A 12,274-nucleotide genomic window follows, 5' to 3' on the forward strand; every position below is an offset into this window, starting at 1 on the left:
CCTGGGCTCAAATATCAGAGGAGCAGCTTCTACAGGCAAGGCTCTTGCCCTTCTTTGGCAGCAAGGATGAATTGGCAATTAACCAAGGTTAATTTGGTAACTTTGGCTGTGGAGCCCAGAATTTATAACGCTACCTCTGGTTACCACGTATGACCTGTGGGCAAACTCTCAAGTTTATCTTTAATTTCACCTTCAAATTCATCCTCCATATAGCTGCCAGAAAAATCTAAAAAGGCAGAGGTGGTCACATCATTCAATCCAGCTCTCCAACTCTTTCTTCTATTATACTTTCACCCTTCTACCTTGCACTTAATTTTTTGGTGTAGATTTACATTTATGGCGTAATTAAACTTTTATTTTATTAAAACAAAACATATACAGTCTTATCCCATTTCTGTACTCTCAATGTTTCTAAATAACAATCATTATGCTGCAATTCCTGATGTTTAAATTTTAGATATTTTCAATTGATTTTCTGTTTCTGACCATAAAGATTTAATATTCTTATACTACCCACACCTCACATACACATTTTGCCTCTTCTTTCTTCCAACAGAGTTATACCATAATTTGTGGTTTAACACCTATTCAATATTTGTATGATTATATTGTTCACAGCTCAGCCACAGAATATATGGAATGGCAATTCCTTTCTTGAGGAACTTTTGGTTTTTTTCTGTGCTAATAATTGCTTACCTTTTTCACAAGCTTTGTGTGTGTGTGTGTGTGTGTGTGTGTGTGTGCCCATCACTAATTCAGTTCCAAACTTTCTGAAAGAATGGTAAAAATTTTTTTTGTTTGCAAAGACAACAAAAGCAAAAATAAATAAGGGGGACTAAATTCGTTTCTTCACAGCAAAGAAAACCACCAACAAAATGAAGAGACGACCTACTGAATGGGAGAAAGTATTTGCAAATCATAAATCTGATGAGAGATTAATATCTAAAATATATAAAGAATTAATATAACTCAACAGCAAAAAAACTCCATACAATCTGATTTAAAAATGGGCAGAGGATCTGAATAGATACTTTCCCAAAGAAGATATACAGATGGGCAACAGGTACATGAAAAGATGCTCAACATGACTAATCATCAGGCAAATGTAAATAAAAAACAATGAGAGGGACTTCCCTGGTGGCGCAGTGGTTAAGAATCCGCCCGCCCATGCAGGGGACACGGGTTCGAGCCCTGCTCTGGGAAGATCGCACATGCTGTGGAGCAACTGAGCCCATGCGCCACAACTACTGAGCCCGTGCGCTCCACAACAAGAGAAGCCACCGCAATGAGAAGCCCGCGCACCGCAACGAAGAGCAGCCCCTGCTCGCCTCAACTAGAGAAAGCCCGCGTGCAGCAACGAAGACCCAATGCAGCCAAAAAAAAAAAAATGAGATATCACCTCACACCTGTTAGAATGGCTATTAACAAAAAGACTAGAAAAAACAAGTGTTGGCGAGGATGTGGAGAAAAGGGAGCCCTTTTGCACTGTTGCTAGATATGTAAATTGGTGCAGCCACTATGGAAATCAATGTGGAGGTTTCTCAAAAAATTAAAAATAGAACTACCATATGATCTAGCAATTCCACTTCTGGGTATTTATATAAAAAACAACAAAAACACTAATTCACAAAGATATATTCACCGTCCCCATGTTCACTGCAGCATTATTTACACTAGGCACAATATGGAAACAAACTAAGTGTACACAAATGGATGAATGGATAAAGAGAATGTGATACATATAGATACTAGTCAGCCATAAAAAGAATGAAATCTTGCCAATTGCAATGACATGAATAGACTTTGAGGGCATTATGCTAAGTGAAGGAAGTCAGAGAAACAAATACTGTAAGATCTCACTTATACGCAGACTCTTAAAAAACAAACAAACCAACCCAAGTTCATTGACAGAACAGATCACAGTTGCCAGAGGTGAGGAGGGGGTGGGGATGGATGAAGTGAGTCAACAGGTACAAACTCCGGTTATAAAATAAGTCATGAGGATGTATTGTACAGCACAGTGGCTATATAACCTGGTATTAGTTTCAGGTATATAACATAATGATTCGATATTTGTATATGTTTTGAAGTGATCACCACAATAATTTATTTATCTAACCTTTCATTGAACTATTTATTCCTATCTTATTCTTAACTTCCAAGATCTCTTGTTCATTCTCTGATTATCACTTTAACATAGCACTTCATTCTTATATTTTGTGAATAAAACAAAACATTCCATGAACTAAGACATTAATTATAGTTTTAAAGCATGTCTGTTTCCTCCAAATGCCTTTTCTATTATTGTTCTTCTTGTTGCTAAGGCCCTTTATAATAGAGATTCTCCTGAAATGTCTAGGGATCCTGGTTCTCCTTTCTTGTTTTAAAGTAAGACAGCTCTTGTAGATGAGATGGATGAGCCTTACTAATGTTTAATGAGTAGAACCCAGACATTTTGGGGATGCGGGGGACCTATCGGATCTATTGGCATTTCTCTTAGGTTGGATGGCTTCCTTAGAGTGGATTCTTCCAAATCTGGACTACAGGGGTGTGAAAGCTTGGAGAGGTAATGAGGCCAAGGGTGTCCCCACTTAGTACACAGCCCTATCCTCTGTCATCTTATGAACTAAAGCCCAGCGTTCACCTTCTCCAGGGAATAAACCTCCCATGTTCCAGCAGGTAGGGAAGGGCAGTCTCTGGCTCTGTAAAGTTGAAGAAAGGATCTGGGGACACAGCTATAATCCTTCTATTCAAATCTACCTCCCAGCCATCAGAGGTACCCAGAACCTCCAATTCCTGAGTCTCTGGGTTTCTGAGGTGTGACTAGGCTATATTCTTCTGTCCTTCCCACCACTTCCCATCATATGTAGAAGGTTGGGTCTCAGCCTCATCCAGTTTGCTATGTCAGTTACCATTCATCCATCCTCTTTCCATCTTCCAAAACTTTGTGGGTGTTTCTTCCCTGCTGTGGGAGCCTAACCTGTTTTTGTCCCTTATAGGCTGTCATCCTCTGTAGTCCTTTACTATCATCTTAGTAAAGTTTCCAGAGGGACGAAATCTAAGTGGTGTATTCCAGTGGTCCCCAAACTTTTTGGCACCAGGGACCGGTTTCCTGGAAGACAATTTTTCCATGGGCGCGGGGTTGGTGGGGGAAGGGGATGGTTCAGGCAGTAATGCGAGCGATGGGAAGCGGCAGATGAAGCTTCACTCACTCGTCCACCGCTCACCTCCTGCTGTGCGGCCAGGTTCCTAACAGGCCACAGACAGGTACTAGTCCGCGGCCCGGGGGTTGGGGACCCCTGGTATGTTCAAGCCACCATGCTACACTATAGAGCACTACAGAGCTGTGTATTCCTCCCTGGGCGTGCCATGTTTTTATCTGCATCCCCAGCTCTGCTCTTGCTATTGCCCTTCCGACTTGTCTTTATCTGTCTCCTCTCTTTAATTTTCTAACCCTTAATGGGCCTTCAAGATTAAGCTTATGCATCACCTCAAGCAGGAAACCTTCCCAGATCCTCCCTGTACATACTGTGTATGTCTCTGGCCTGACATACCCACATAGACCACAATGTGCTGGATTGATCTGCTTGCACATCTGTCTCCCTCCCTAGACAAGAAGTATGTAGGCAAGGACTATCTTATCCAATGTTCTGCCTCTAGTGTGGGGAAAACCATCTGGTACATAATATGTGCTCACTGATATTGTTCAACTGACCCATTTCCACTAAGCTCCACGTTGGAAGGATCTTCATTCTCACAGGACTACAAAAATTACAGCTCTGTTTATTTGCCAACATCCAAATAAGAAAGGCTAATCAGAGAGCACCAGGAAATGAAAACAGCCAGATGTTTTTGAGAGCAAAGGTCCAGGAACACAAAATAGCTTCCAACAGGGGTGATGTATGTTTTCCTAGTGATTCAAAATGAATATATGCTTATTAGGCAGAGAGAGAGATTTAACAGGTTTCTCAGCTAATGCTGCAATTTTAAATCCATTTAAGATAATTTTCTTTATCTTGAATCTATTTTTCTCAGTAACCAGGATACTTAACTGATTTGTACAAAATCCATTTGAAAAAGAAATAATCTACTCTAAGCAAGGGCACATTGAAAATGAAAGAAAGAGAGACACCACAAATCTAACAGAAGATGAAGCATCTCTTTGACAAGCCAAGGAGGACTACTGCCTAGAAAATAGGATGTTTTCCCCCAGCATCTTGATTTTCCCACCAATCTCTCTTCTCTCTTTCACAAGGAGAAAACAAATAATTCTTAAATCTGAGAGCACAGAACAAAGACCTCTCATAAACCAACCAAGATGCAAACAAACTGTTTCAAAGGTAAGAATCTCAAACAAAAATTGTAAGTTGAAACAATCACAGGATGTACTCTTTCACCTACCAGCTGGGAAAAGCATTATTTAAATGCTAGTACCCAGTTTGGGAAGGATCTAGTAAAATTCCAATAGGAGCAGAAATTTCTATAAACTTTCTGGAGGAAAATATCACTATATGTATCTAGAGCCTCCAAAAGTATTCCTACAATGTGATCTAAGGATTACACCTTTAGAAGTGTGGATTAAGAAAGTAAATATCAAATCAATATACATAAAGATTTGAGTGGGGAGATATTCATCAAAGTGTTATTTAGAATAATGAAAAATTGGAAATAATCTAAATTTCTAACAATGAAAATAATGATCATCACTAATAACACCAGAAAATGCTCATGAAATAATAAATGAAAAAAAGGATAAATGAAACACATCATGTGCTCATAATCTGTATAGAAAATAGACTCAAAGACAAAATACTAGTATTTTACCAGTATTACCACCTCTAGGTAATGAGATCACGTTGATTTTTAAATTTTTACTTAAAAATGTTTTGTATCATGGACCTTTCTCTATGCTTCTGTATTATTATCTCTATGCTTCTGTATTATTTTATAAAAATTAAAAATTCTTATTTAGCTCTATTTATTTTCATAATCAATAGTACTATTTATTGATTATGGAGGAGACAAGATAAAAGCCCCTCCACTAGTTACAAGTCACACAAGAAAATGTCACAGACATGGGTCTACGCCCAACCATCTGATAAAGCAAGCTCCTCTGAATGACTGAATCAGAACTTACTTGGTGGGACGATAATCCGGAATGGAACGATCCAGTGAAATTTTTTCACTGAGGTAGGAATTGTAGCCATACTTCTCATGGGGTCCCTTGGCTTTCTCTTCTTCAGCCGGGGAAAGGGTAGCAGGAAGGCCCCCTTTGCCCCGCCCACCATAACCTTCAATGAGCCCAAGGGATTTAGATAAACCTAGAAAAAGGAGGGGGAGAAAAAGAATTATTTGAAAACCACCATACCGGGATATGCCACTCAGGCTCAGATATAGCTTCAGTGGAAATTTTAACATTACCTGTCACAGAAAAAATTACGTTCTCAATTTATTGATATCGGAATATGCCCTGAACACATTTCAATTGAGAGGAAGGTCAGAGCAACTGTGAGATGTGGGGTTAAGGCTGGTCACCCATGAAGAGCCTCCCTCTCCCTCTTTTTGGGAACTGGGGTGGATGGCGGGGGCGGTCTATAAAAGGGAGAGACTGCCAAAAGCAGGGGACATGTGGACCAAGAAAGACACACAAAATGGGACAGAACTGGGGCTGTCATCCCTGCCTGATTTCCTTTCTTCATGATCAATTACCACAAGGTTAGATATTCCAGGAGATGCCCAGTCCAACACAGAAAAGGCATTAATAAGGAACTTCCAGACTGCAGGTGTTTTTGCTTCATTTGAACAGAGAATAATATACAGATTGATTTTATCATGAGTTTAAAGTGTGTAGCCATCTGCCACCGTTCTATACCTAATGGTTTTATTTAAATCTCATTTAAATGGCAAAAGGAAATACAAAATGTTTGAGAATGAATCACAGAGAAGAAAAACCCATAAGGGTGATAATAGTGCCAAGTAGAGTAGAAGGCCTCTGTAACAAGCCTCATTGAGCAATTGCACGTTCCCAGGATGGTGGCAGCTTTATACCTATTGTTCCATTAAACGATAAACAGCTTGATGGGTAATTTTTAAATCCTACAGTTATGGGAGGTTTTACTTCTCGGCTTGAAAACTTTTGCTGTTAAGGGCTCTCATTCTCTTTTGCTATTTCAAATGCTCAAGCTACCCTGTTCACCCTCAGGCGTGTGCACACACACACACACCCCACTTCCTGCCACTGGCAGGAAGACCATGGACCAGAGATGTAAAAAGCATCCTCAGCTTTCACGGCGGGCACACCACAAAGCCTAGGAGGACCATAACCTCCCAGGAAGGCATCCTCAAGTAAGTCAAAGGCCAGTAAATCTGCTCCAGTCACAGGACGGTCCTCCACCCCATAATGGCAAAAACTATATTCCCTTTCCTGCTTCTCTGAAAATAAAAATTTATTTTCTGTGATACAAAATCAAAAAGGAAAGGTTCAGCAAGCATCTCAGGATTGGTCTCAAGTGAACATCATTTTTCTACCTGAGAATCATTTCCATCATTCATGGTGTTCTTCAGGAACCCTGACATCTTTTCTGCCCTCCACCAGCCCAACAGAGGAACCATCAACTGAGAACTGGATTACTCCAACACTTCCTGGTCACAGGAAGTGACCTGCTTCCTGGTCTTTAATCTCTCATGCCACATCACCGTGCACCAACCATTCCAATAACATCACCTTCACTGTGCTCCAAAATCTGTAAGGACTCATCCCAGGTCAAGTACAGACACCTGTGTTGGATTTTAAAATCACTCCCGATAGGACATTACTAGTGGGAATGCACAATGGTGCAGCTACTTTGGAAAATACTTTGGCAGTTCTTCAAAATGCTAAGCGTAGTTTTACCATATGATCCAGCAGTTCCATTTTTTACCCTAGAGAAATGAAAAGGTATGCCCACTTGAAAACTTGTACACAAATGTCCATAGAAGCATTATTCATATTAGCTGTGTCTATCAACTGATAAGTGAATAAAACAAAATGTGGTACAGCCACACAATGTGATATTATTTGGCAATAAAAAACTATCTTTTTAAAAAAGTACAAATCTTCCTCAACTTACAGAAGAGTTACATCCCGATAAACCCATCATAAGTTGAAAATATCGTAAGTTGAAAATGCATGTAAAACATCTAACCTACCAAACATCACAGCTTAGCCTACCCTCCCTTAAATGTGCTCAGAACACTTACCTACAGTTGGGCAAACTCATTCTAACACAAAGCATGTTTTATAATAAAGAGTGTTGAATATCTCATGTAATTTATTGAATACTGTACTGAAAGTGTAAAACAGAATGGTTGCATGGGTACAAAATGGTTGTAAATGTGTTGGTTGTTTACCTTCATGTTACATGACTGACTGGGTGCTGTGGTTCGCTGCCACTGCCCAGAATCATAAGACAGTACCGTCCTGCATATTGCTGCCCCAGGAAAAGATCAAAATTCAAAGTATGGTTTCTACTGAATGCTAATCACTTTTGTACCATCATAAAGTCAAAAAAATCATAAATCGAACCACTGTTAAGTCAGAGACTATCTGCAGTGATATATACAACATGAGTGAACCTTGAAAACATGCCGAGTAAATAATGGTGGACAGGAAAGACCACATACTGTATGGTTCTGTTTACCTGAAATGCACAGAATAGGCACATCTATAGAGATAGAAAGTAGATCTGTATCTGCTTAGGGTGGTGGGTATTTGGGGAGGGAATGGGGAGTGGCTAATGTGTATCAAGTGTCTTTTTGGGTGATGGAAATGTTCTAGAAATAGAGTGTGGTGATGTTTGCACAACTTTGTGAATATACTAAAAACCACTAAACTGTACACTTTCAGTGGATGAATGATATCATGTGAAAAAAATCTCAATAAAGCTATTTTTAAAAACCCACTTATGATAGACAATTCTATTTCCAGCAAGATGGAAGGCTAAAACAACAGGAAAACTTTCCAATAAACTACCTAGAAATTCTGAATGAAAACTTTTTTAATATTGTAAAAGCATAGCTGAGCTTGCAAGAACTTAAAGGAAACGCCCAGAGGTAAGTTATAATCAGAGTTGAGACTCTATCTGCTGGGATGGGGTGAAGGATGCATTGCTCATTAACTAAAGGCTGGCATTTTGGAGCTCAAACGTGCACAGAATACGAGACCTTTTGTATGCCTTAAATGTTTCATAATTTCTAATTAGGAAGGTACTGAGCTGATCAGTGGCCCCCTGTCTACTCTGAACCTATGAGTATGACTTTATTTGGAAATCGGGGTTTTGCATATGTAATCAAATTAATATAACTGGTGTACTCATATGAGAAAAATTTAGAGATAGAAACACAGATACACAGAGGGAAGAAGGTCATCTGACAACAGATACTGAAGGATACAGCTGCAAGCCAAGCAATGCCCAGGATTGCTAACAACTCCCAGAAGCTAGGAAGAGGAAAGGGAGGATTACCTCCTAGACCCTTCAGAGAAAGCATGGCTTGGCCAACATCTTGATTTCAGAATTCTAGCCTCCAACTGTGAGAGAAAAAATTTCTGTTGTTTTAAGCCATCAAGATTATGGTAATTGGTTATAGTAACTACACAAAATGAATACAATCAATATCAAAAAAACAGAGTGGAATTGGATAAAGAAAATATAGACCATGACAATACTAACCAAAAGAAAGCTGGAATCGCTCTATAAACATCAGATAAAAACAGACTTTAGGGCAAACAGCCTTATGGGGATGAAGAAGGTCGTTACATAATGATAAAAGCAACAATCCACTGGAAGCTCTTAGGAATTACAAACTACCAAGCACCTAACAACATAGCTTCAAATTACATAAAGCAAAAATGGACCACATTACAAGAAGAAATTAACAAATCCCCAATCATAGTGGGAAATATTAACACATCTCTCAGTACTGAACAGATAAGGACAAAAATTTAGCAAAGATACGGTAGAACTGAACAACAAAATTAAGATGTTTGATCTAATGGACGTTGCACCTGACTTTCTAATAATCGTATATTCTCTACAACAGTATATGGAACTTTTAAACAATTGACAGGCCACAAACAAGTCTCAACCTAGCTTACAGATCATCTTTGAACATAAAGCAATAAAAAACAGAAGCCAACAATAAAAATACCACAAAGGATTCACACATTTGGGCAGTTTTAAAAGACTTCTAAAACAAATGTGGGTCAAATAATTAATCATATTGCCATTAGAAGTTACATGAAACTAACAGAACATGAAACAGTACATCTCAAAACTTGTAGGATCATGCTAATGCAATACTTGGAAGTAGCTATATAAATGCATATATTAAGGGGGGGAAAGGAAGAACTGATAATTAATAAGGTAAGCATCTAACCCAAGGAATTAGAAAAAAGAGAGAGGAAGCCCAAAGAAAGCAATAATAAACAAAAGAACAAAAACTAATGACACAAAAGAAAGACATCAAGGAAGAAAGGAGTAACAGGGAGGGATGGAGAGAGAGAGGAAGGAAGGAAGAAAGGAAGGAATGAAGGGAGGGAGGGAGGAAAGAGAAACTAAAGAGAAACTAAAGAGAAACAGGGAGGGAGGAGAGAGAGAGAAACTAAAAGAAAAAAAGATGGGTGGGACAAAATAACCTCAGCAAGACTGGGGATAAAAAGAGAGAGAGAGAGAGAAGGTACATGGTCCCTTCAGGGAGGACTTATCTATTCATCACAGTAAACACAGTGCCTAGGTCCCCCACTATTTTGGAGGGTTCAGGAAGATGTTTAAATTTCTTTTAAATCAGAAAGACACAGTTATCAAATAAAATTTTTAACACTCTTTTTTAAATTGTTGTTTTATTGTTTTTCTGTGAAGGCCAAAGTGCTTAGGGTCCACAAAATTCATTATGCAGCCTTGGTTCCCTTGAGGTTACATTTTATCTGTAAGTGACAAGGTACCTAAAGCATGGAGAAGGAAAGTAACATGATCTGAGGCACAATTTACAATTTTTGCCTAGAAGGTAGACAGCACAAGGACAGACCCCAGGCGCTAACAGTAAGGCCAACTACCATTTACTGAGCATCTGTTGTGTGCTGGGAAGCACCCGGCTAAGTGCTTTACATATATTCTATCACTGTTTCATCTAATCTTTTGAAAACCTCATGAGGAAGGTATGACAATGATCTCTATTTGACAAATGAGGACACCGAATCTGAGAACGTGGTAACTTTGTTAAGGTTCTGCAGCTGTTCAAGGAAGATGAGACCTGAGTTCTGGATATAGTTAGAGATACAAGGGAGGATAAAACCTGGTCTCTGAGACAGATAAGGAGACTAGTTCTGGAGCTGTTGCAGCAGCCCAGACCAGGATAGAAGGGGCATCATGTTAAGGTATGAGTGGTGGTGATCAAAAAGAGAAGAGAGATTTGAGAAACATTTAAGAGATATCATCACAAGGCAGGAGACAGACACGGGTTAGGGTGAGAGAGAAGGAAGAAGTGAGTGAGCTTCGGGTTTCCAGCGAGAGGACTGAGTGGCAATATCACTCACAAAACAGGGCACACAGAAGAAAGTTCGAGAAGATGCATTCTAGTCTCTACATGTGGTATATGGAGCATTCATGGGACATTCAGATAGGATCATATGTCCAGTGGGGAGCTGAAACACTTGGGCATGGAAGTTCAGAAGGTAGAGGAGGCCCAAAACATGAACCCTGGCAGCTATCAGTTTGGAGGGGGCCACAGCCATTGTAAGGAGTGGGAGGGCCAAGAGGTTGAGTGGCAAGAACAAAGACAGACATGCTCAGGAAGTGTTCTCTGACCACACGCCCTCTTATGCTTCCACCATACCTACCGTAGGAGTTGCATACTTTAGGACTTACTACCTCTGTACTCTGCATGTATGTTCTCTCATTGAAGCTTCATTTGAAGCTCAAGACTTCAAGGAAGGAAGACTTGAAAGGATGGAGAAACATCTCAATACCAACCAAGTGCTTAAACTTTCTGCTGTCTTCATAAATCCACTTGACCACTCTCTCTCCACCCACTGTTGACTGTTGTTTAGGCTTTAAAAATTTTAAATGCTTTTGTATCCATTTTTCTTTTAGGCAGGCAGGGTAGATATTACCATGATCACTTTAGAGATGAAAAAATGGAGGCTTAGAAGGATTAATTATTTGACCATCCAAAAGTAATGGAGACAGAATAAGACATTCCACCCAGCTCCCAACATATACACAAATACTCTGCCCAGGAAATTTTGTAGGAAGGAAGAATCCAGTGTTCAAAATACAATGAAGAATTGGTAAATAAATGGTAATAGACTCATTAAAAAGGAATACTATACAGCAATGAGAATGAATGACTTGCAGATAAACAGATAAATCTCATAGACTTCATGTAAACAGCGAGCATCAAAACTGCATAGAATTGAGGGGCGCCTTCAAGATGGCAGACGAGTAAGATGTGGAGATCACCTTCCTCCCCACAAATACATCAAAACTACATCTACATGTGGAACAACTCCTACAGAACACCTACTGAATGCTGGAAGAAGACCTCAGACTTCCCAAAAGGCAAACAACTCCCCACGTACCTGGGTAGGGCAAAAGAAAAAAGGAAAAACAGAGAAAAAAGAATAGGGACAGGACCTGCACCTCTGGGATGGAGCTGTGAAGGAGGAAAAGTTTCCACACACTAGGAAGCCCCTTCACTGGCAGAGATGGGGGTTGGCTGGGGGGAAGCTTCGGAGCCACGGAGGAGAGCGCAGCAACAGGGGTACAGAGGGCAAAGCGGAGAGATTCCCGCACAGAGGATCAGTGCCGACCAGCACTCACCAGCCCGAGAGGCTTGTCTGCTCACCCGCCGGGGCGGGCGGGGGCTGGGAGCTGAGGCTCGGGCTTCGGTCAGATCCCAGGGAGAGGACTGGGGTTGGCGGCGTTAACACAGCCTGAAGGGGCTAGTGCGCCACAGCTAGCCGGGAGGGAGTCCGGGAAAAGGTCTGGAACTGCCGAAGAGGCAAGAGACCATTGTTTCGGGGTGCGCGAGGAGAGGAGATTCAGAGCGCCGCCTAAACGAGCTCCAGAGACGGGCGCGAGCCGCAGCAATCAGCGCGGACCCCAGAGACGGGCGTGAGACGCTAAGGCTGCTGCTACAGCCACCAAGAAGCCTGAGTGCGAGCACAGGTCACTCTCCACACCGCCCCTCCCGGGAGCCGGTGCAGCTCGCCACTGCCAGGGTCCCGTGATCCAGGGAC

General features: G+C 40.8%; 1 protein-coding gene across 2 annotated transcripts in view; it reads right to left on the bottom strand.

Annotated features, from left to right (window-relative positions):
• The window catches only part of GALNT17 (polypeptide N-acetylgalactosaminyltransferase 17), a 483,122-nt gene that overhangs the window by 304,745 nt on the left and 166,103 nt on the right, over window positions 1–12,274 (bottom strand). For both annotated transcript variants that reach the window (XM_082432353.1, XM_082432354.1), the window contains exon 2: window positions 5,138–5,321. In XM_082432353.1, the coding sequence (XP_082288479.1) occupies window positions 5,138–5,321 (184 nt within the window). The remainder of the gene's footprint in view (window positions 1–5,137; window positions 5,322–12,274) is intronic.

The sequence above is a fragment of the Balaenoptera physalus genome (assembly GCF_965194825.1).
Source record: "Balaenoptera physalus genome assembly, chromosome: 16".
Lineage (NCBI taxonomy): Eukaryota > Metazoa > Chordata > Mammalia > Artiodactyla > Balaenopteridae > Balaenoptera > Balaenoptera physalus.